The 24,250-nt window shown below is 36.5% G+C and overlaps 3 protein-coding genes across 4 annotated transcripts; 2 read left to right on the top strand and 1 right to left on the bottom strand.

Moving 5' to 3' along the window:
• The first annotated feature begins 1,013 nt into the window (after positions 1-1,013).
• On the top strand, positions 1,014-1,427 carry LOC104238979 (uncharacterized). Its single transcript, XM_009793510.2, has one exon. It carries the CDS (start codon positions 1,014-1,016, stop codon positions 1,425-1,427), a length of 414 nt encoding a protein of 137 aa, XP_009791812.1.
• Positions 1,428-2,834: 1,407 nt separating this feature from the next.
• Positions 2,835-8,775, bottom strand: LOC104238980 (CMP-sialic acid transporter 2). 2 transcript variants are annotated; one of them, XM_009793512.2, is made up of 14 exons: positions 8,512-8,686; positions 8,300-8,411; positions 8,097-8,176; positions 7,103-7,178; positions 6,885-6,985; positions 6,110-6,181; positions 5,866-5,914; positions 5,735-5,776; positions 5,354-5,475; positions 5,129-5,188; positions 4,360-4,408; positions 3,510-3,604; positions 3,279-3,362; positions 3,103-3,189 (listed from the first exon to the last, which is right to left on the bottom strand). In XM_009793512.2, exons 1-13 carry the CDS (start codon positions 8,565-8,567, stop codon positions 3,311-3,313), a joined length of 966 nt encoding a protein of 321 aa, XP_009791814.1. In that variant the 5' UTR covers positions 8,568-8,686; the 3' UTR covers positions 3,103-3,189; positions 3,279-3,310. The 2 variants fall into 2 exon arrangements, with proteins under 2 accessions (XP_009791813.1, XP_009791814.1); XM_009793511.2 differs by having other exon boundaries at positions 2,835-3,362; positions 8,512-8,775.
• An 858-nt stretch (positions 8,776-9,633) lies between these two features.
• Positions 9,634-22,698, top strand: LOC104238981 (probable E3 ubiquitin-protein ligase ARI8). The gene is made up of 15 exons (XM_009793513.2): positions 9,634-9,949; positions 12,918-13,042; positions 13,323-13,425; positions 13,544-13,634; positions 14,812-14,984; positions 15,166-15,270; positions 15,364-15,452; positions 17,681-17,788; positions 18,060-18,150; positions 18,244-18,333; positions 19,747-19,794; positions 20,427-20,498; positions 20,590-20,689; positions 20,786-20,912; positions 22,111-22,698. The coding sequence occupies exons 1-15, from the start codon at positions 9,767-9,769 to the stop codon at positions 22,379-22,381; spliced, it is 1,776 nt and encodes a 591-aa protein (XP_009791815.1). The 5' UTR covers positions 9,634-9,766; the 3' UTR covers positions 22,382-22,698.
• The last annotated feature ends 1,552 nt before the right edge of the window (positions 22,699-24,250 follow it).

Here is a 24,250-nt window from a genome sequence, read left to right as displayed (position 1 = left end):
AAATAATAATAGCATATTGATTTATTCTCAACCTAAAATAACCATATAAGCCCTAAAACTAAGAAGTAACTTCACTTTTTTTTTCAGAAATAAGAAAGACTTGGTCTTAACCAACCAGACAAGAAATGATTAGGTGGGTAAATCATTAAGCATTTGCCTATGACTCTATCCTTATCATAAACTAATAAAACTTTCATTAATTTATCCGTAAAAAAATATTCTTCGATGTAACCAATTAAACCTTAATAACATTAAGCAAAACAAAAATTAACATAAATTTCCAACAAAGAATAGTTCAAAAACAAAAGCATTGACCAGAAAGTCTTAAACCGAAAAACTTTCGGCCTCTAGCATCTTAACGTGTGTAGTTGTCATATTTAATAACGCGGTTGTCTTTTTCCCTACGCATTTTTTTCCTTAACCCTACCAACTTGCTCCCTACCACCCCATGCATTTCATATTTGCATATACCTAACTAGAGGCACCCATGATTTGAGCACAATTGGGCATCACTGTCTTTTTAACATAGATATATAAGCTAGTAGCGATAAAATTTAGCGTGCTAAAGCGTGCTAACTCCTTAAAAATTTAATGATTATGAGTCAGTGATCAAAAATATCTTTTAAAATATCAAAAACTTACTCAAATATCTTTTAAATGTAGTTAGATGATTTTTTTTTCTTGGGGAGAAATTTAGCTCACTAGATTATTGATGACATAATTTAAATAGTGGCATAAAAAATGGTCATTTTTGCAAATGCCACATAATATGACTGAGTCAGTGTCTACCTCTGCCAAACTACATATATATACACCCCCCTGTACTCCTACCAACCCCAACAATATAAACCCCACAAACAATCAAAAGAATATCAAAAAACAACTACCCTTTATCCATTTCTCTACATTCTTCTCCAACAAGTACAAAAACACACAAACAAACAGGAAACAAAAGGCAATTGCAACAACAGGAAGAAGAAAAACAGAATAATTGTTTTTGTTTGATTCAGAAAATGGGGACAGAGAGCTGGTCTTTAATAGGAAGGCTAAAGAGGGCAGTAAAAAAGATAACTTTTTTGCTGAATCTTGATATGAATAAATGGAAGTTAATATCATCTTTGATTGGATCATCTTCAAGAAGACATCAATTGAATTTCAAAGAGAAGAAGTTGCAAAAACAACCAACTGGATTGAATGTAATATGTTTTGAGAATGATGATTTGAGTCCAAATAATTCAGGTACAGGTTCTAATTCATTTAAAGGACTTCAAAGAACTATGAGTTATCCATCATCAGAAGATGATATTGATAAAAGAGCTGAAATGTTTATAGCTAATTTCTATAAGCAACTTAAACTTGAAAGGCAAATTTCTTTGGAGTTACGTTATTGTAGAGGGCATAGTTTTGGATCTTCGCCATCTCCATGAGAAGCGAGCAGAGGCGGATTCAAGATTTTAATTTGATGGATTCAAACTTCTGCGTTCTTTGAATATATGAGTTCAAAACTCAAATATTATATTCAATATTTTTCATATATATATGGATATTGTGAAGAAAGGATGGAGAAGGCAGGGAAGAGTCTTGTTAAGATGATCTCCATTGCAAAAACTTGTAAGACAAAGCATACAGTTTTTTCATTTGTATGCTTTCTTTCTTTTTTTTTTTTTGGGGATTGGGGGGGGGGGGGGGGGGCTGCTCTTGTTGGGTTGATGAATTTTTTGTAGATTCTTTAAGGTGTGAATTTTTTTCTCTTAATCATGTACATTGTACAGATGAAAGTATACATGAACATTGAATAAAGGTCAAATTTTTTGGCTTCTTGTTGGGTTGAAGAAATCTGCGTAAATTCTTTAAGGTGTGAATTTTTAAAAAAATTTCTCTTAATCGTGTACATTGTACATATGACAGTATATATGAAGATTGAATAAAGGTCAAATTTTTTGACAGTATTATGTAGCTTGTTGAATTTAGCATTTTACAAAATTATGCTTTTTATTTCGATTTACTGATCCAACAATTGTAAATGGCATGTTAATGGCTAACTTCGCGTATTGGAAAAGAGTTGTAGATTTTCTAGCCTCCGTGGATATCATTCAAATTAGTAAAAGAGAATCGGGTGACTTCATCGATATAATAAGAAAAAAGGCAGATTCAAGAAAATTTTAAAGCTAATGTACGTCATAGAATAGGCTAGGATTTGAAATACAGAAGTTTCATTTGCATTGTACATAGCTGCGGACCTGCGGTAGATTAGTTGCAAGGGTGACTCACTAAAACTAGCGACCTAAACCCAAATTTAATAAGAGGCTTTAAAATTTTTAATTGAATATAAATATACAAAATTTAATGTTGCCTTTTATTTTATTTTATATTATATGATAGTAGTCTTAAAAGACATTGAGCCTTTAACTTCCCATAGTAATAATAATTTTATTAAAATAATAATAATGAAGGTTAATTCATGTTAATAAGATATTAGCCATTTATTTGTAATATATATTATCTTGGATATTGTTACAAAAAGTCTTATTTATTAATATGAATATTTGAGTAATTTAATTTGAAATTTTAATATATTTTACTGTTAAAAAGAAAATACTCTCTTTAAATAAAGATTTCATATTTTTTTTTCTTTTTAATCTACTTCATTATTATCAAAGCGAGAAAAAAAATGAAAAATATATTATTAAAAAATTTTGGAGCTAAAGCGAAGGTTTTACTGGCCTTCCCCTTGAACCACCTCATGCACGATTGCACGTTACAATAAATTTCACAAGTGATTTGGATGGTTTAATACCGTGGATGTAAGATGAATCGTGACACAACTACGCAAATTAACACCAAAACAAGTATGAACATTAACGGACATTGTACAAACCAAATTGCTATCACAATACCACTAGTCCATAATTACATTTGAAAGAGCAAATAAATGTTCATGAAATTATGCACCGCGTCAAATGTATCGTGTTACAAAGTGGGCTGTCCAGGACTTGTTGCACTAATAACATCTTCAACATATACCCAATCCCTTTCCTGGGGCAATAAGCAGCTATTTGAATTCAAAATTGAGACAACACCTTGCAAGTGCCCATATGCAGGATTTCAGTAGTTGATCAAAAGTATCCTTCAGTCCCTAATTCAAATGGCAACTCCATTCCAAGGATAAATTCAGGGCCAACTCTTAAGCTGCTGTAGGATATATAGTTATCTGCTAACAATTTTGGCAAGAAAGAAAATCGAACAGGACTTGGAGTTGGATGCATATTGGGTATTACCGAAGAGAACACCCAGAAGGTGAACTCAGTTGTTATCTTCGAGCTTTGCTAGTCGAGTGTAAATATATTGCTACTGAAACAACGCTGCAAAGAAGCATAAAATTCCTATTCAGTTATGTGCCTTGTCAAATTTGTGGAATTTCCCCCAAGGGTTAAAACGAAGCAGTAAAACAAACCTTCACACTTTTTTTTTGATAAGGTAAAGTAAAACAAACAAATGTTCATACTTACGTGGAACCAAGGAAAAAGGCAAGGGAAAGGTGAAATCCAAATAGAAATACAGAAACAACTGCAGTCAGGAGCATTGCAACTGAAGTTGAATAGACCTGCAAACAATTACAAGCTATATTAAAATGGTATCTTGCAAGCTCTCAGTTCATAAGCAGATTGTGTGTGCGAGAGACTAAAATTTCCGTCCTTTCTTTGCGGCGCCACTTATTGTGAGATTGTCCGATGCCTGCATATGATAAATGCCCACCACTCTTGGTCGGCAGATCAACAGGCCTTGGGAGAAAAAACTAGCCGAAAGGATAACTATACCTCCTCAAAAGCACGCCAACTTAAAGCTAAAGAAGAGGAAGAGCAAGTCTCATTGTCAACTGCACACTGCATTTCTATACCCTGAAGACGTGTGTGTATGAGTACGTCCTTGATCCTAGAACTTCATAAGAGGAATCTAAGAGGCTCTTTAAATGGTAGCTAAACTTCATGCCTGATTAAAACAGTGTCTTAGCACTCCAAAAATTAGTTGCCTAACCAAGCCCTAAAATTTCTAGCGATATCTTAAATATTTTGGCATGTCTGTTTTCTCTGTAATTACATATCAAGCAATAAGTTAGCAGCTTAGTCTGCATCATTTCTGGAGTGGGACCTCTAGTCCAGTTTACCTTAATTGCTCTACTCTTCAATTAGAAAAGCAACATAGCCTAGGAAAAGATAAAGCATGTCAGACATTGTGCTCGCAACATAGATATTCAAGGATGATCTCCAGGCGTATGATACTTAGCACTAGATTGATGAACCCATCTAACGCAAATAATGCAGATGCACAACCAGATAAAATGTAGAATGTCATCCCTACCTTCACAATATTGTCAGCATATTTCATCACCATTGATACTGCAATACCACTGCAGAGACAAGTCTTGGTCAGTAAATAATAGAAAGACTGCTTATCCATGATGCAATCAATCCAATCTAAAACAGTTGAATAACAGAATGTTAGATCAAAAACCACACGCAGAAGAAAAACGGAATAATGCAGACTATGAGAGGCTTACACCCAAAGTTACTCTATCCACATAACCCAGTAAACAGCTTAAATTGGAGGGGCAGTTAAATGGTTTTCAGTATATAGGCAAATCATACTGAATGGTTAACTAGGATTGCAAATGAACACAATAAGGATGAGTGTGCACAATATAAAAAATTAAAAGGACAGTACAACAACAACAACAACAACAACAACAACATACCCAATATATTCCCACATGCGGGGACAAAAAAAAACAAAATTAAAAGGACAGTACATTGAGCAAATACAGTAAACAAACACTTCAGGAAAAAAGCAGCATGGCAGCTTTTACCTAGTGGGTAGTATCTTTTATGTCAATTAACTCAACCAAGACACAATAGTTCCATTAACTTAATGCTCATCAAGAGAACAACTTAAATGACTCAACTAAGCAACTGCAAAACACTGAGATTTTCCAAATAAATTTATGCCTCAGTAACATGAAATAGTTAGCACAAGAAAAGAGTACTTCCCAATGATCTTGTATTGTTAGACAACATATCCATAATATTGAAATGTATAAACTACCACTAAGAAGATTTAGAGGAAATCAAACCTTAGTGCGTGGTTGAGAATCATGAGAACCGTAATCAGTGTATACCCATGGAAAAATCCACTGCAGAAGATAAAGTCAAATTGTAAAACTTTACATAGATCACAAAATATAAACCCAATCTGAAGAAATACTTGTCCTATCAAAAAGAGCTATTGTCTGTTACAAACAGCGCATAATGCAAATATGTACTTTGTAAAGTGAAAGAAAGGAGTGCTATCAACTTACTCATTCATGACTGCGTCAAAATCTTGAGTCATTATTGCAAAAGCATTGAAAATCATCCCAAAGACATACAACCAGAAGTTCTGAACATTAATATTTCTTGAAGGTCGCTTCTTAATTATAGCCTGCAAAGATAAAACAAAACTATGCACATTGTATCTGAATCTAGTTTACAAAACTATGCACATAGTATCTGAGACTAGTTTACTTTAACATTACAATGAGCATTTTTCCATTATGCTGACGAAGCCTGAGATGGTAATTCAAAATTTACGAAAACAGGCATAACTATAGTAAAGCAAAATCAGTCAGAAGCAGTTCAGAGGTCATTAAGTGCATATCTTTAAACTACTAATCTAATAGAACATATCTGAAAAGATGTACCTCTGTGTAAACTCCTGCAAAACCACTCAAAAGGGCCATTACCTGAAATCAAACAAAGAGGCATTTCAACCATCAGAAGAATTTGTTTTAACCTTAATATTATATAGTCCCATGGAATATCTGCAACTTACAATAGCCATAACCCAACCTTGCAAAGGAGTCTGAAGAACATGATCAGAACTGTACAGAAAGCATCATTCATTAGAGAAACCCATCAAAATATTTCATTTCTCCATTCATATAGAATCAACAGAACAAAACAGTAACCATGATTCTCATCTTTTATCCTCCAGGCTGAAACACAAAAATCTATACAGCTATCCATCCATATAAGCAGTTCCAGAGATAAGATGCGGAAACTACTATGTTAATCACCTAGGATTAAGTTGTGCAGTGGTGCACCCAGCACACAGTAGAATGAAAGCAGCCCACTGAATCTCAGTTAACCTGTAAGCCAATCTTGCTTTGAGTGACAAAAAATAGAAGATCAAAATAGGTAAACAATTAGGAGCAGATTCTTAAAATACTATCCAGAAATATGACAGAGTGTAGCATACCCGCAGTCACCTTGAAAAACCACATATGTTACCAGCTTCCTATAGTCATAGCGGTCTTTTAAATCTTCTTTTTTATAAGAAAAGTTTTTCCTTGAAGAGTGTCTTTAGTGGAATCCTCTTTCTGTTTTTACAGTTTTGGGATACATACAATATTCTTGATGACAAATGCATTTCATAGAGAATTTAAGATTTTCACTTTTTCCGTTACATGAATAAAATTCAAACTTCATAAAAGGACAAGCTTTTTCAGTTAATCCACCGTACAGAAAACAGTGCAGGACAATCTTGCAGTACAAGGTTTCAGGATAGTTAGATATATCCCTGCTCCTTATATTATAAACAATAAAGTCTACCAAGAATCAACTAAACTCCCAGACATGGCGCAACAAACTGTATAGGGCTATAGGCTTTAGTGAGTGTTAACTGCTCCTTCTTTGACAAATCAAAGTGAAACTAAGGGGATACATAGCTACCCTGTTTCCATCCCTAAACAAAACAGATGCACACCATATATATGCAAACACAGAAAACTTTTTACTCTCCTATGCAGTGTGTTGTCCAATATGACACCCTTAATTAGTGAAAGGACTTACTTCCTTTTAAGAATAATTTGATACAATACGCCGGTGCTGATAATGTTCAAGTTCTTCAGTATCTGATATCCAGGAGCATCTACGTATGCAAAAATGTAATACTGCAAAGACCCGTGCAATTTCAATCAACTATATGCAAATAGACATGTGAGATAAAAGAACTAATCAGGTTTGGGAGTTAAAAAAGAAGAAATAACCAAAGAGAAAGCTGAACCTGCCTGAAGTAGATTCTTGACAAGGTAAAGTGCAGCGGGAATGGGATACACTTTAACTTCATCCCACGTAGTGCTCAACCTAAAAACAGCAAGAGATTAATAGAATATGAGAGAAAAGAACTAGCCATTTTATAACAGTAAACAACCTTTTTTTTAACAGAAAACAAACCTTAGTATCCAAATTCTTATTCAACAGACAAGTTAAATAAAAATGTTTGACGGTCTGCAGTGTTAATCCACCAAGGCAATCTTCCAAAGGAGGTAACTTATTTTGTTATTCATTAGTCATAAGTTGATATACAGATTACAGTGAAAATTTTAAAAGCTAATAGTAAATGGCTTAATGAAACCAAAGCTAATTCATATACATAGGAAAAATCTAATAGTAAGATGGAATAAACATCAAAATTTGGATCTAAAAATCTGCTTAAGTTAACCATGAGCCTTGTGTGCAAATACCCCTATGTTCTTAAAAGGTAGGGTATCCAACTGAGTTTACTAATATGTGAAAATGCATTTTCCACATCAGCCAAGGGTTTAGCCTAGTGGTCAATGAAATGAGTACAAACCTAGGGTTCAAATCCCAGCAAAGGCAAAAAATACCAGGTGATTTCTTTTCATCTGCCTAAGCCATGGTAAGTAGAGTTACTCGAATACTATGTTGGTGGAAAGTAGCAGGTATTCGGCGGAATAGCCGAGGTGTGCGCAAATTGGTCTAAACACCACCATTATCACAACAATAACAACTACTCAGTCTCAAACAAGTTAGGATCGGCTATATGATTTCTCCATTTAAATTCATCTCAAGCAAACACTATACAAAATAAAAACAAAAAGTATGATGAGTTCTCAATATATTCTCCTATCCCCAAATGTATGCTTGCAATGCTCAAGTAGAAATTTATAACACAAATGGAAAAAAAGGGGCAAAAATTAGCATTTTCAGCTTTTTATCCCCTGGAAACTGAAATTTAACAATAAAAATAGTGTTACAAACCTGTTATCATCAGTAACGCCGTCCTTTCTCCAGATTCTTACCAATGCCGCAAGAGACAATGCACATTTCAATGCCTCTACCTAATTACATAGAAGCTTTAAGTCAAATTACACAGCAAAGTAACAATTGAGGAATAGTTTACGACTATAAACTAAAAACAACACTAAGAATCAGCAAAATAACTGTTCTTCCATTCCACTAACCAGAAAATTAGCAGTTGTTACACTGTACTCATACTTTCCAGCTCTCTTCGACCACACAATGAGTATCGATTGTGAACTCGTGAGAACCGTCAGAATTAGTGTTACAGCTGACCTACAAACAAACAAAACATGAACAATTATTCTCATTATTTAAACACGGATCATTTCGCAATTTTTTAAAGCTGAAACGAGGATGAAAGAGAGAGAAAAACCTTCGGCTTTTCTGTTTTAGGCCATTCATCTCCGGCATTACTCCGATCGCGGCCATGATTTATGCTTTTGATGATTTTTCCGATCTCGAATTTCTAGGATTTCATCAGGAGATTCGTCGAGCGCGTTAGGGAAGTGTGATGATGAAGCTTCCGAATCACAGTTAGCTCGGAGATTGCAGATTCAGTCACTGGTTGTGTGAAGAAGTGGAAGTGGTATTGGGCTTGGACGATTCTATTGGATTGGGCTTTGAAAATGGGTGATTTGCACAAATAGGACACTTTGATACCACTATTAATTTTTTGACCCCGCTTGCCACATGCGCATTACAAGTATTGGCCATCAACTGCCCCATGGATAACGATTTTGACTTATAAATTAAAAAGTTTGCCCATGAACAAGGGGAGGTTAAAATCAAAGTCATTGAGCGTAATTTCCTTTGTTTTCACAGGCATGCTAGAATTATTTTTGGCCCATCTACAAGTTTATTCTTTTCTTATTTATCTCTCTTTCTTTTTAATCGTTCTTCTAAAACTTAATCGAGATTGTTAGTGAAGGGGAAGCTCAAGAACAGTAAAAAAAATAATCTTTTAAATCGTTCTTCTAAAACTTAATCGAGATTGTTAGTGAAGGGGAAGTTCAAGAACAATAAAAAGAAAAGGCAAATTAGATGATTCAACGACTACACATAAATCGAGAAATGTGTATTGACAAGCTAAGATCAAGCAATTGATTACGAGACAAGTCAAGTAAAAACATTGAGATGTTAAGAAGTTAATTACATATCGAATCATCTTCGTTATAGTTATCGGTAGATTAAAAAAAGGGACTCTTTATATAACCAATTATATTCATTGTTTATTTGTCTTGTAATTATACAAAATTAATATTTGATTATTTATATATTATTCATCCATCAACTATTTTAAATTTAAGTGATTGAATAAATAGCTATTTAGGTTAATTATTCTAAAAAGAAATACTAGCATATTTGTTGATGTAACGTCAATCTAAGGGAAAAGAATTTGGTTCCTAATTTTCTTTGTTGTTGTATTACATGTAACGTTGTTGTTATTCCTGTCGTTTTCCATCAACATAACAAAAGGTGAATAGAAAAGAAAGTCACTCATTTTCACTTTCCCCAATTTCCATTCTATTCTCTATTGAACCCATAACCTATACATACACACAATCCAATCCCATCCGTGTATATATACAGATCGAGAAGGGTGGGGTGGGGTGGGTGAAAAAGGAGAAATGGCATCGGAGGATGAATTGATGATGCAGGACGCCACCGACGACGGAGAATCATTCGACGATGACTTCTACAGCGGCGGCGACGCCCATGACTCCGACGAAGATGATGTCATGGATTACGATTTCAACGACAACGAATCCGACGATGATTCCGATACGCTCCTCGCTCATAACCGTTCTCAGGTACATACTTTGAATATAATATAAATAAATTATGATTTTTAGTTTTTTTTTTGTTTCTTCATTTTTGAGCTGTAAGCTTAGGAACTTTTGAATTTGGAGCGGTTTTTATTCTTTTTATGATTACTGGAAATAGTTTATGTTAGTAAAATAAATTTAAATGGACGATTGTTTCAGCTGCTAATTAAGGTTTTATAACCATTTTTTTGTCAACTAGAGTTCCGGTGCTCAACTAACATTTTTGTTGTTTCCAAATCCTTATTTTGGCAATTGAAACCTAGATTTGTGACGACAGGGGGAAATATCTGTACTACGAGCTTAGAATTGATTTGCGTGGTCTTCCATATTTAGTAGAAGGGGAAAAGAAAGGAAAGAGCTTTATAGGACTAATTGGGGTTGCCTTATTCAAATTCCGGCGAGGGCAAAAGAACACAATGTGATTGACTGCTTTATTTGTATTTGCCTAAGCCTTAGGCAAAGTCACCCGTTATCTGTGCAGTGGGAGGTAGCAGGTACCGGTGGAATAGTTAAGGCGCACACAAGTTGCCCGGATACCACTGTCATGAAAAGTAAAAAGAATAATTGGGGTTGCCTGAAGAATACATTTTAGTTTCTTGAAGACAGACAGGAGCATTAACCATTGCCTTCGCTTGGTACTCATAGTGCTTGCTCTTTTCTCCCGATTTTCTGCTATTAGGTTGCGGAGTCTAGTGTCCACATTATGCTTTTTTTTTAAAAACAAGGGTTTTGTAATGGTACTTCTTTGAGCAGAAGATTGGGTGCAAGTGTCTTCTCTAATCATAGCTCTTGAAGCTTCTGTGTTGTGAAACTAAGATATCTCACCTCCTGCATCGACTACAGAAGTATGTTCCTAATGGGGATACTATAAGTCTGATATGGCATAATGACAAAAGTATGTTCCGAATAGGGATACTATATGTTTTTTCTCAAAAAATAGGGATATTATAAGTCTGATATGGAATAACAATGGGGCTACTCAAAGATTTTAAAAGGCTAATCTCTAAGAACTTGGAATACCATACCTCAAGCCATTTGGTGGACTGTCTGGCTTGAAAGAAACAATAGAATTTTTGAAGGCACAACGAGCAACATTCACAACCTTAAACAGAGATGTATTTTTTTGTTAGCTTTTTGGTGCAATCTGGTAATTGAACATGATGTAGATGGAATGCTAGATACAATTGAGGGTTTGCGCAACCTGTAATTATGCCTGATGCACTGGCTTAGTACATAAATTTATAATATCTTTAATTACTTATCAAAAAAAGGGAAAAGATTTTAAAAGGATACTCCAAGTAAACATTTGGACATAAGAATTGTAAAATTCCGAAAAAAGTAAAAAAAAAATTCAAGTGAAAATGGTTTTTGAAAATTAGAGTTGTGTTTGGACATGAATATAATTTTGGGTTGTTTTTGAATTTTTATGAATGATCTGAGTGAAAATTTTGAAAAACAGCTTTTTGGAGTTTTTCAAATTTTCGAAAAGTGAAAATTGGAAATTTTATGGCCTAACATTATTTAAAAAAAAAGTGAAAATTTTTCGGAAAAAAGTGAAAAGTTTTCATGGCTAAACGGGCTCTAAGTATCGTATTTGTGGCAGTCCAAGTAGAATTAGAGGTCCAGCATGCTGTGAAAACTGAAACCTAATTTATCATGGATTGTGGAAGGAATAAGTAAGTATATTTGGGCTGAATATGGGTGCTCCAAGGAATGCTCGAGTAGTGTAGGAACATTTTCTGTGTGGTGCCTGGTAAGAAATACCACTGGCTAAACCAAGTTGCACATTATGTCTTTTTTGATGCCAAAACTTTAGAAGAACAGGTTGTGGAAAAGAAGCACCTTCGGGTTGGAGGTATTATAGATTTGATTAGGCAGGGAAGTGATAGTCTGGCTGCTGTTTCTGATTCTTAATGCTGATGTTTTTACCACTTCCATTACTGAATTCTGAGATTCTGGATATATTCTTAAGATTGAAGAGTAATACCTTGACAAGGGACCTGAATCACCTAATGTCCTGAGGGATTATAGATCCAAAAGAAATAATAGAAGGATAGAGCAGAAGAACTTGTGGAGTAAGTGTAATAAAAAGACTTTAAGGATGAGTTCTGTTTACAGCAGGGAATTTCTTGATGCTGCTCTCGTCCACTTCGGTTGAGTCTGCATGTTATGTAGATCTAAAACAAATCTCAGACTTGTGTGGTCCTCCCGCTCCTTTGGAGGCCCCGTTGTGAAGTTTATTTCTTCAAAGGAAGGGACTTAATTATTTGGGTCTTGTGAATGGCCATAAGATGTTGCAAGTATTCATGTGGACTTCGAAGAGAGACAGGGGACGAGATTTTGAATAGGAATGGAATCTCATTTGATAATTATAGTGTAATTCTAGAGAAATTGTATGCTTATGATTAATAAGCTTTAAGTTATCATATGGATCTCTTTAAGCCAAATACAATTACACATTTGTTGCAATCTGATAATAAATCTGGAAAACACTAGGTTTAGCCGTTTAGTACATTAGCTACTACTAAACTTTGCTTAATTATTCTAGTTTTTGATAAAGTGAATTAACTATTGAATTCCCAGTGCGTAACCATGGTTATCCAGTGGTTGTGATCTTTAACAAGCTATTTCTTTTTTGATAACCATGGTGTTCGGACCAGCTTCTGCTTACCTCGACTAATTCGACGGGATACATGCTACCTGCCGTGCATGTACTGGTAACTGTGTCCACCAAGGCGTGGACAGATGAGATGAAATCACTTAATCTTTTTGCCTCCGCTGAGATTTGAACTTGAGACCTCATAGTTCTTAACCCACTTCATTGACCATGAGGCCACACCCATGGGTTTTATCAAGTTATTTTCTCTACCAAATGCTTGCTTACAAGTTACAACAAGTTCTCATTTAAAAAAAAAACTTTTTCGGCTGATACTTTGATTTACCTTTTCTTTAGTCAAATTTTAGCATCTTGAATGAAGCTGATATTCACAAACGCCAAGAGGATAGTATTACAAAGATATCTACAGTGCTCTCCATTTCAAGGGTAGCTGCTGGTATTCTGCTTCGCCATTATAACTGGTAAATTCTTTTAATAAGACATAAGCATTATTTTGTAGTTATGATTATATATACTAGATGTTGATATAGAATGGGTATTGAGCTAGAAGTTTTCCCTGTCCTCAGTTAATTTTTGTGGCCATCAGTAAATTTGTAGAGCATGCAAATTGTTCTAGTCATATAGAATGCTTGGGCATCTAGGTTCTTAAAGTCTGATGCACATTGCTCTTACTTACAACATAGTAGAAAACTGGGAAGGTTTTGGGGCTTATATGCTGAATATCCTAGCCTTTACTGACAGGAGTGTCAGCAAAGTGAATGATGAATGGTTTGCAGATGAAGGAAAGGTCCGCAGGATTGTTGGTTTATTAGAGAATCATGTGCCGCTCCCTGATGAAGAAGAGGTAATTAAATTTCATAGAGGAAGAGCGTTTTCTTCCTTTAGATTGGATGAAAACTAGAGTCTTAACATTGATCGCTACTATTTCCTTGAATTCAAGATGCAAATTTTCTTTCTTGCAGCTTACATGTGGGATCTGCTTTGATGATTATCCTCGTAATGAGATCACTGCTGCTGCTTGTGGTCATCCTTTTTGTCTCACCTGTTGGCAAGGTTAGTCTCTTAGGAGAAGTGCCACTTTTTAATGAATGTATGAAAGGTGTTCGGGTTAAATATTCGCTCTCCTTGAGAAATCTGGCATTCTATGTTTCATGAAACTAGTGTTATCTCAGCAGTCAAAATTACCCAATTCTTTTAAGTTATTTCTACTGTCTTACGCATGCTGGTTATCTTGCTGTTGTGGTTGAGGCTTCCTTTGGAGCTCATCCAGCTCGTTGAGAACTAAAAGATGTTGGGATGAAGAAGATAACAGTACTCCAGAGTTCCTTCAGTGCTGGTCCAGGATAGATTTCGGGAAGTCAAATGTCAAAATTTGGAACTTCATTCCAGCAGCTACATGGTTGTCCATTTGGATAGAAAGAACTGCTAGCTTTTCTGAAAGCAAAAAGGAATCTGTAATTACTGTGAAGTCTAGTTGCCCTTCTTTTTTACTTTTTTGGTGCAACATGGTGGTAATAAAGGATGTAGAGACCATGGTTTTGAGCTCATGACACAATTTGTAGTGCAACTATGGTTTTGGATGTCCATTTCTCACAGCATATTCTTTTTGCTATGAATCAAATTAATTATCTTTACCGATCCCAAAGAAGAAGAAAAAGACAACATTATACTAATGCGAGGATTAAACCTCTTATCCTCCTTTCAGGGCTGTTCTTGATTCTGAATTATATTATAGGCAACTCCTTTGCTCTTATGTTGTTAGTCTGGGGGAATAGAACAATAGAGCTTTTGAGGGGTTGGGAAATGTTTTGTATAGCTAAGCTCTCTTGTTGTTGGTTAATTTTTGACTCACCCATGAAGTTCCTATTGGCATAGTTGATTTGGTGGCTTTCATGGAGGGATGCTTTGTCTAGGTTTTCTGATACCATTTGTGTACGGAGACTTTTCCCACTTAAATAGAAAAGAATTGGTGCCAAAGCTGATCTCAGAACTTATGGATATGCAGAGCTAGAGAGAAAAAATTACAGTTACATTCTCTGAGATGTTTTGTGGTTAATCTTGTCATCATAGAACAATGTTGAAGTATAATTGAGAAGATTGATATAAAATATTTTCCTAAATCTCTCATGTGACCGAAGTAATATTTTCACTGTTCGTGGTATGGTTAGTTTTCCTACTTTTCTGTTTAGGCATCCCACGGAGCTTCTCATCTTTTCTTTATTTGGTGCAGGGTATATTGGCACGGCCATCAGTGATGGTCCTGGATGTTTGATGCTGCGTTGTCCTGATCCATCTTGTAGTGCTGCTATAGGTCTAGATATGATAAACAAACTGGCTAGTGACGATGATAAAAAGAAGTATAAGCACTACTTTATCAGGTCCTTTGTGGAGGACAATAGAAAGGTAATCGTTTGCATAAAGCTTTTGCTATTTGCCTTCTAAATCTTCCTCCCCCCCTCTTCCCCTTTCCCTCTTTCCTATAGTGATATTTTGAGTTGTTTTTGTTATTTTTCTTTTAGAAGAATCTTTAGTATATGCTTTGTGTGTCTATTAAGTTCCTAAAGGTTGTTCTGGTCTTCTTTAGACAAAATGGTGTCCTGCTCCAGGATGTGATTATGCAGTTGACTTTATTGTTGGTAGCGGAAGCTATGATGTTACTTGCGGCTGCTCATATAGTTTCTGCTGGAATGTGAGTTGCAATGTTTAAACTTAACTACTTTAGTTAATGGTTGTTCTGTTTCTGCATTTCTGTAGTCACTATGATTTGCGAATTTATTTGCAGTGTACCGAGGAAACTCATCGTCCAGTTGATTGTGGAACTGTGTCCAAGTGGATTTTGAAGAACAGTGCTGAATCTGAAAACATGAATTGGTATGCAATATCAGAATTTGTAATCCTCTCTTTTTGTCTTTTGTATTACTTGGTTTAGCTGACTTTGGTATATTAGTCGTGGAAGAGAGATAGTAACTTCGTGAAGGAGCTATTAAGTTAGTAAGTTCCCTGATCAAATTGTTGCTCCATAGAGGGGGTTCAACCATCTTGGAAACATAGGTGGAAGTGGCTCATACCTTTGGTTGGAACTTACTATAATCCTGAATATCTTCCTTTTATTGGGAAAATAGTGCTTGTGGGACCAAAAGTTCCAAAGGTAAAGTTGGAGCATAAAAACTCTGATGTTCCTAAGAAGCTGCAGCCATTTTCCTGCTTGGAACTTTTAAGAAAAGATCCCCTATTGCTCTTTCGTCTAAGTTTTAATTCCAACTTGTTTTCTCCCTGTTGGTAGATTTTGTGTCATGGTGAATGTTGAATTCATCTGGGAGTATGGAGGAGGTTTTATCTTAATCCAAAGAAGGGATTGTTCTTGTGAACGGTCTCAAAGAGAACATAGAAGCAGAACATTTTAACCAGGCTTGTTGGGAAGAGAAACATATGCTTAATGTTATATGTCCTTTTGATTTGAACATGTGACCTTTAGTGATGGATATTGTTACTACTTGGAAGTCCCTGGTAAAGTTGGCCAAACAACTTAACAACAACAAAAACAAACCCAGTGTAAACCCACCAAGTGGGGTCTGGGGAGAGTAGTGTGTACACAGATCTTACCCCTACTTTGTGAAGGTAGAGAGGTTGTTTTTGATAGACCCTCGGTTCAAGGAGAGATAATAAAGAAACCGAAACAACAAAACAGTAACAACATCAAGAGAGGATGAATAAAGTAATCGAGGCGAAAGAAACAACATACAGTGAAAGAAATCTGTGGATAAGAAAATGCTAGGAAACGAAACTAATACCAAAACTACCCGCACGAAAGAGAAAATACTAGGAAACAAGGCTAATACCGAAACTACCCACACGAAAAGAAGACACAACTGCTACCTATTATCCTTCTACCCTAATTCTCGACATTCACTTAAGCACGTCCTCAGTAAGATGAAGCCGCGTCATCTCCTGCCTTATCACCTCTCCCCAATACTTCTTAGGCCTACCTCTGCTTCTCCTCAATTCCGCCATGGCCAACCTCTCACACCTCCTCATCGAGGCATCTATGCATCTCCTCTTCACATGCCCGTACCATCTCAGCCTCACTTCCCGCGTCTTATCCTCCACAGGGGCTACTCCCACTTTGACCCGAATATCGTCATTTCCTAGTGTTTGTCTTTCCTGGTATGTGTACACATCCATCTCAACATCCTCATTTCTGCTACTTTTATCTTTTGGACATGAGAGTTCTTGACAGGCCAACACTCCGCCCCATATAACATAGTCAGTCTAACCACCACTCCGTAGAATTTACCTTTAAGTCTTAGTGGCACATTCTTATCACATAAAACCTCGAAAGTGAGCCTCCACTTCATTTAACCTACTCCAATACGATGTGTGACATCCGCGTCAATCTCCCCATTACGTTGGATTATTGACCTGACGTACTTGAAACTCCCTCTCTTGAGAATGACTTGTGTATCAAGCCTCACTTTCCCGTCCATTTCATGAGTCACGTCGCTGAACTTGCACTCCAAATATTCAGTTTTAGTCCGGCTCAACTTGAAACCTTTAGACTCCAGGGTCTGTCTCCAAATCTCCAACCTTGCGTTAACACCGCCTCGTGTCTCGTCGATCAGTTCTATATCATCCACATATAACTCACCTAACAGCTTAACTACCCAGGAAAATTAATGTAGCATTGCATGATAATTATTATAGGGTTCTGCTCATCCAATGAAGATAAGAGTATAATTTTTGTTTTCTTGATCAATAGCCAAAAGGGCTGTAATTTTTTATTTGGCCCAGTGGTACTCTATGTTTTTTTTTTTTTTTTTTTATCTCAGTTAGGATCCTGTCTCAGGATGAATGCTGGCGGCGTGCTCTCATATACATTTGGTGTTATTAGATGCATCAAGCAGACATATATTTGGTGTTCAACTATGTTTTTGTGTTTTCTCAACTCCCCATGACCTAACTTTCTATACTATTATATTTGTGTATTTCATGTAAGCATAAATTCCATTCAAATTAAGGCTGCATTTTCTGGATACCCATGTGGGTATATACTCCACTTCCGGTGTGTGACATTAAACATCATTATCTTGGTGATATTGCAGGATATTAGCTAATTCTAAGCCTTGTCCAAAATGCAAGCGGCCAATTGAGAAAAATCAAGGGTGCATGCATATCACGTGCACACCACCCTGTAAATTTGAGTTTTGCTGGTAAGTGTATCAGCTATACATGAAATTTCTGTTCCTGTTCCTAGCTTATGCTACTTGCACCATATTGTATGGGGTGTGCAAATAGAATTTTTTCATCCATGTTTCCATTTTTACATCTGCTTCGTTTATCATACACACCAAGCAGCAGGAACCCCCCCACCCCCACCCCCACCACACCACACACACACACACAAAAAAAAAAAAAAATCCACCAAATCTTGTTTCATTGTGATTCTTGTGAATCTTTGTTCCTAAGACGACATCTTTGCAGGCTCTGCCTTGGCCCTTGGACGGATCACGGTGAGAGAACAGGTGGCTTCTATGCATGCAACCGTTACGAGGCAGCAAAGCAAGAGGGGGTGGTAAGATCTTTGTTCTTTTAGTATTTTCTATTTCAAGATCTGTCTGCCAATTCAGTTCTTTTAGTCATTAACTAACTGACGTTTTGCTTCCAGTTTGATGAATCTGAAAAGAGGAGAGAAATGGCAAAAAATTCTTTAGAGAGGTATACACACTACTACGAAAGATGGGCCACCAACCAGTCGGTAGGTAGAGGTTTATGACACCCGTATTTTGGTTGCTTTCTCATTATCAGCTATCTCAAATTTACAACCGTTAGGAGAAACAAGATAGAAAGAGAAGATTGGTATTTGCTCGAGTTCTTTCCAGATACTATTGTAATTTTTACACAGACCCAAATTTGTATCCTAAGCATGAGGTGATGGCTTCTTGCATGGATGATTGATAAAATTACTTTCACATGAAATTGCTGCACATGATCTTGCTTTTAGTGTCATCACATATAGTAGCAACAGAGTATAATGTCCATGGTAATGTGTCAAATTGTGGTAGATGCTGCATGACTTCTGCTCTTAATGGGAGTCTATTATTAACAATCTAAAGAGCCACTGATGCATTATGAGAAATATAGATGGATGATGTACTAGCACCAAGTTGTACAGAAAATGAAATACTCATGCGTATGGCTTTTGGCTTTTTGGTGCAACCTACAGGATGTTAGAGATGAGATTAGCATGCTTGATTTCTTAGATTCACTGCAGGATTAGAACTTTATTATATATGGAACCATTTCTTTTAGTTTGGTGTAGAAAGGTTCCAATCATTGTAATTCTCTGGTACCAACTTCGTAGTTAGTACCAGATTTCTGTTATTAATACATATAATACATTACCAGTTTTTTTAAAAAAATACTAGCACTATTAAGTTATATTCTTAAGCAATTGTCAGCATGAAGTTGACCTGATTGGACATCTCGATAGTTCCAACCATTCATTCAATATGGACGTGTACAGTTGAGATTGGTTTTTACATAATCTAATGGGATGAAAAGAGAGTGCCTGCTTTCTGTTTTAATTTGTCCCAAAATATGACCTCTTTCCTTAGTAGCGAAGTCACCCCAATCCAGAAAGACATATTTATAACTTCTTTTGTCATCTTTATGTGTGATATTTATCTTAGATACCTTCAGAACTGGGAACCTGGGGCTTGGATCCTCCTCATGAGAGATTATTCTTTCAAGTGAATGAATTTTCCTGCTGTCTTGTCAAATCATCTTGTGCAGTATGCACGCACTAGAAGCATGGCCCTTTCGTGGGTCTGAATTGGAAAGTTTCAGAAGCAATGATCCAGAAAAAAATCTCTTTTATTTCAAAATCATGAACGCATTTGGAGATGGCTTTCTTACTATCTTATCTGTTCAAGCAGTTAAACTTCTTTATGTGTCTTCATAGCCCTGCATACATTTCCGGCTGGAACTGGGCAAAGACTGCATCATGGGGATAGAGACTAAGCACAATTATGTTTTCTTGCCGCAGAATATGGTTGCATTTGTTTCTGATGCTTTATTATTTATCGGGAGAAGTCTTACTCATAATACTGCATGGTCTTTGTTTAACTGCTTATCTGAATGTTAATGTCTTCTTTATGTCTCATTTCAGTCTCGGCAAAAGGCACTTGCAGATCTTCAGCAAATGCAAACAGTACATGTAAGGAAATTTTCTTTTACATGTAACAATCTTCTGCTATTTGCTATTACCTTTTAAATTTAACTAACAAACTGCTTGATTAAAGTGCTTGTTTCTCTTTCTTGAAGAGAGGAAAAATGATCATATTAAATTTATGAAGAATGCAGATTCAGATGAACAGATTAATTGAAAAGGATTTATCATTATATGTGCAGAATATTTTCCCTGGGAAGTCTTGTCCCCATTTCTCTAGACTGAGCTGCTGAGTTTAAATTCATTGTTCTTCTTAGTCTGTCTCCTCTGGAAGTGTTTTAACTGTCTCTGCTTGTTATCTCCCGACTTATGTTCATGCACGAGCGGTGTGTTCTGTCCTGATCTTTGTGTGTGGGGTATATCTCACTGTGATGATATAAAGCCTTTTTCGTATATCTCACTGTGATGATATAAAGCTTTTTTCATTTGAGGCGAAACAAAAGCTTTTTGTTATCTTTCATATTCCCTATATTGCATATTCATCACCAGCAACCCACAGAAGTCATCACATACAAGATTGGGTGTGAAAGAGGACTCAGGCATCTTTTTCTTTCAAGTTGTCATTAGCTAATTATTTCTCTGAATTTCCGGAAAGCATTTATATTTATTGCACGTTGCAGCTTGAGAAGCTGAGTGACAAACAGTGTCAACCCGAATCACAGCTCAAATTTATTATAGAGGCCTGGTTGCAGGTAATCTTAATTTCTACATCAATATCTAACGTTCTTACTCTTTCGTGGTTCATGTATATATATGCTGATTATGACGGCTAAATCTTTGCAGATAGTTGAATGTAGGCGTGTGCTAAAATGGACATATGCATATGGTTATTACTTACCCGAGCATGAACATGCCAAGAGGCAGTTCTTTGAGTATTTACAAGGTTTTGCCTTAGCTTCCCTTCAGAATTAGCTTCCCTTCAGAAACACATTTAGATGCTTCCCTTGCTGTATTGAGGCACTTATCATTAATGCCGTAGGTGAGGCTGAGTCTGGACTTGAACGGCTTCATCAGTGTGCGGAGAAGGAACTCCAGGGGTACCTCGATGCAGAAGGCCCGTCAAAAGAGTTTAATGAGTTCCGGACAAAGCTTGCCGGGCTTACAAGGTATTTAGATTCTGAATTAAACCTAGAGCTCTAGTCTATTTCTGTAAGTGGCTGGTGAATATGATGGTTCAAGTGTTGCTCTGTAAATTTTCTTTGCTAGAGATTTGGAGATTTCTGTCTCTTAAAATGATGAGTAGAAGACTGTTAGTTGGATAAATCATTTATGCTATACCAGTTTTTCTACCGGGATTTAGGAGAAGAACAAAATTATTCTTGCTTTTCAAATCGGTAGGAGCAGATGAACAGATTCTATAGCATTTGATTATTATAGGAAGACACTACTTTTTTCCCTACTGAAGTGAGGCTGTAGCAATACAGTAGGATATCTTTTTAACATTCCTTAAGAAACACTAAAAGCTTGCTGAACATTTTATTACTAACTTTTTTAGCAGACGAGGTTTCAATGGTTGCAAGTTTCTTTCGAACTAGGAGAGGCTCCTGCGCTTCTTTTTATTGGAATAGTAATTAGAAGTTTTTGCATTTGCTTGAGGGTTTATGATATTCCATTAAAATGATCAACCCTTTTTACGGCTTAGACCAAATTTAGTGGTTCTGTTGTTTGGGATCAGTTAATAGAGAAGGCAAGTTGAATGGGCGACTATTCTGTCTTTACTAAATTTTCCATTCACAAAATTCTTATTCTATTACACGACCCATTATGTAGTGCGTCATAGAAAATTTGAGACCTGGAGACCTGCTTCTCAGTGGGATCAGCAAGTCAATAGAGTAAGCATTCTTTAATGCAACATGTGTCAAATTATTTTTTTGATTAGATTATCACCAATTAGGGAACTTACCCGTATAGGATTATGCAACAAAATTTAAATTGGATTAGTGCTAGTGTAGCAACCTAGTTTATTGAGAGTCACACTCAATCTGGGGTTTCTGGTGTTAGCTAATGTTTCCAGCATCAGAGCTGGCAAAATCTCTTGTGATTCATATTTTCAGTAAGAGAAAACTAGTATGGTTGTTGTACTGCATTAACGAATCCTTTCAATCAAGGTTTGATTAGCTTTAGGGTCTGTGCTTGTCCTTTGCTAACCTCCAACTTTAGTTGAACTGTTTACCAGGTGGAGGTTATTCCTCATTTTACTTAGCATCTTTGCTGAAATGCAGGGATATTCCATCCATTCTAGTTTATTTGTAGAGATGAGTAAGGAGAGTACTCTTATAATTTATTCTGTTTGAATGATGACAGCGTGACTAGAAATTATTTTGAGAATCTGGTCCAAGCCTTAGAAAATGGTCTCGCGGATGTGGACGCTCATGGTGCTTACAGCAGGGCAGCTAGCTCGAAAAGCCTGGGTGGTGGGAGCAGCAAAGCAAAAGGCGGTAGAGGGAAGGGAACCACATCGAGGTCAAGCAGTTCCAGAAACATAGATGATTCAGGACATTGGTCTTGTGAGTATTGTACATATGCCAATGTTAGGTCTGCTACCGCGTGCCAGATGTGCCAGCAGCGCCGTTGAAGCCATTTTTTGAGTTGCTACTGCTTCAGTCTGGAAATTCCTCATTATCTGCTGATTGCTATGACTGAGGTCCAGATCCAGATGAAGATACGGGTTTCTAAGCTGGAGACATGCTGGAATGGGGCGGAACCAACAGTCGAGAAATATGATGGAGAAGCATGGAAAGATGGCCATGAGTTGGAAAGCCTTCATACCTCCCAAGATGAAATGTACATATGTTTGTTGTCTGTCATCTTTGTAACCTGTATCTGACTTGTGCAACAAAATGTTTTTTAATACTCAACTCCCTGATTATATAAAGTTGTTGTGTTGGTAAAGTGTTACTTTAGGCGGCTGCTACGCTTGCTCCTTTTAGTAAATCGCGTAAACTTTACGGTGATCTCTCTGGAGAACAGGTTGTTTTGCTGAAAATTTGGCTTATACAGTTAATGACTAGGTCAGAGCATTCTACTGACTTTGCGGTACACATAAGTGAAGAAGCTTGGCCAGGCCCCGTAGCTGTGAGTCTGAGGCTTGGTCCTTCTATTTTTCCTTTTCAAAGGAAATGTAGTCTTGGTAAGCATTCAAAATTGTGCTCCTTTTGGCTTATCTATTAGTTACCCCTCTTTCTCAGTTTATATGATACACAGTCATCAAACATTCACCATTGTGCTCCTTTTGGTTGAGCTATTTTGCTACTCTTTTATCTCATATTATGTGATACATGCTCTCTTCAGTCTATCTTAAAAAGAATGACACATTTCAATATTTAGAATCAATGTAACGTTTAACTTCTCTTTTCACCCATAATGACTTGATTTTATAGTCACAAAAATACTCACTGACATTTCTAATATCACAGAGTTTCAAATTTTTCTTTCTTAAATTTCATGTCCAATCAACCAACTTCGCATAAAATGAGACGGAATGAATACTTGATTTCCTCTCTATGGACGTGACTTACATAAGATGATCCCATGCTAGCTTGTAAAAACCTGCAACCAAGCAAGATATGCGATTATTGCTCATGCATTTCTTGTTTTCGCGAAAAGGACCGGGAAGGATTCGATGGAGCTTATTGAACCATTTCTTGATCTTGCATGATGCTACTTCAGCAACGTGACCAGTGAAGCGGACATTGATGTGAAGCTTGATACACAAATTTATCTTTAAAAGAGATAATATTAAGTACCTTGGGTCTATTATCCAATGAAATGGGGAGATTGACGAGTATGGTACACACCATATTAGAGTGGGGTGGGTGAAGTGGAGGCTATCATCCGGTTTTATGTGATAAGACTGCGCCACCTATACTTAAAGGCAAGTTTTACAGAGTGGTGGTTAGACCGACTATGTAGTATGGGGCTGAGTGTTGGCTATTCAAAAAACTGCATGTCAAGAGATGAAAGTAGCAGAGATGAGGATATTGAGATGAATGTGTGAGCATACCAGGATGGATAAGATCAGAAATGAAGATATTCGGGCTAGAGTGGGAGTGTCTCCGCTGGAGGACAAGATGCGGGAAGCTAGGCTTAGATGGTTTGGGCATGTGAAGAGAGAAACACAGATGCCCCAACAAGGAGGTGTGAGAGGTTGGCGCTGGAGGGGCTGAGAAGAGGTAAAGGTAGGTCAAAGAAGTATTGGGGAGAAAGGTGATTAGGCAGGATATGACGTTACTTCAGCTTACTATAGATATGACCCTTGATAGGAAGGTGTGGAAGTCGAGAATAAGGTAGACGACTAGTAGGTAGTCGGGAGTATTAGTGTTAGTCTTGTATTCTATTATTGTCAGATATTTTTTAGTATTATTTGTTGTTCCTTTCACTTTGTTTTCTTGCTATATTGTCATTGTTACTGCTTGGTGCTACTACTTTTTTTTTTATCTTTCGC

This window comes from Nicotiana sylvestris, chromosome 5 (genome assembly GCF_000393655.2).
Source record: "Nicotiana sylvestris chromosome 5, ASM39365v2, whole genome shotgun sequence".
Classification (NCBI taxonomy): domain Eukaryota; kingdom Viridiplantae; phylum Streptophyta; class Magnoliopsida; order Solanales; family Solanaceae; genus Nicotiana; species Nicotiana sylvestris.
Note: the sequence above shows the minus strand (reverse complement) of the source record. Positions and strands in the feature narration are given on the sequence as shown.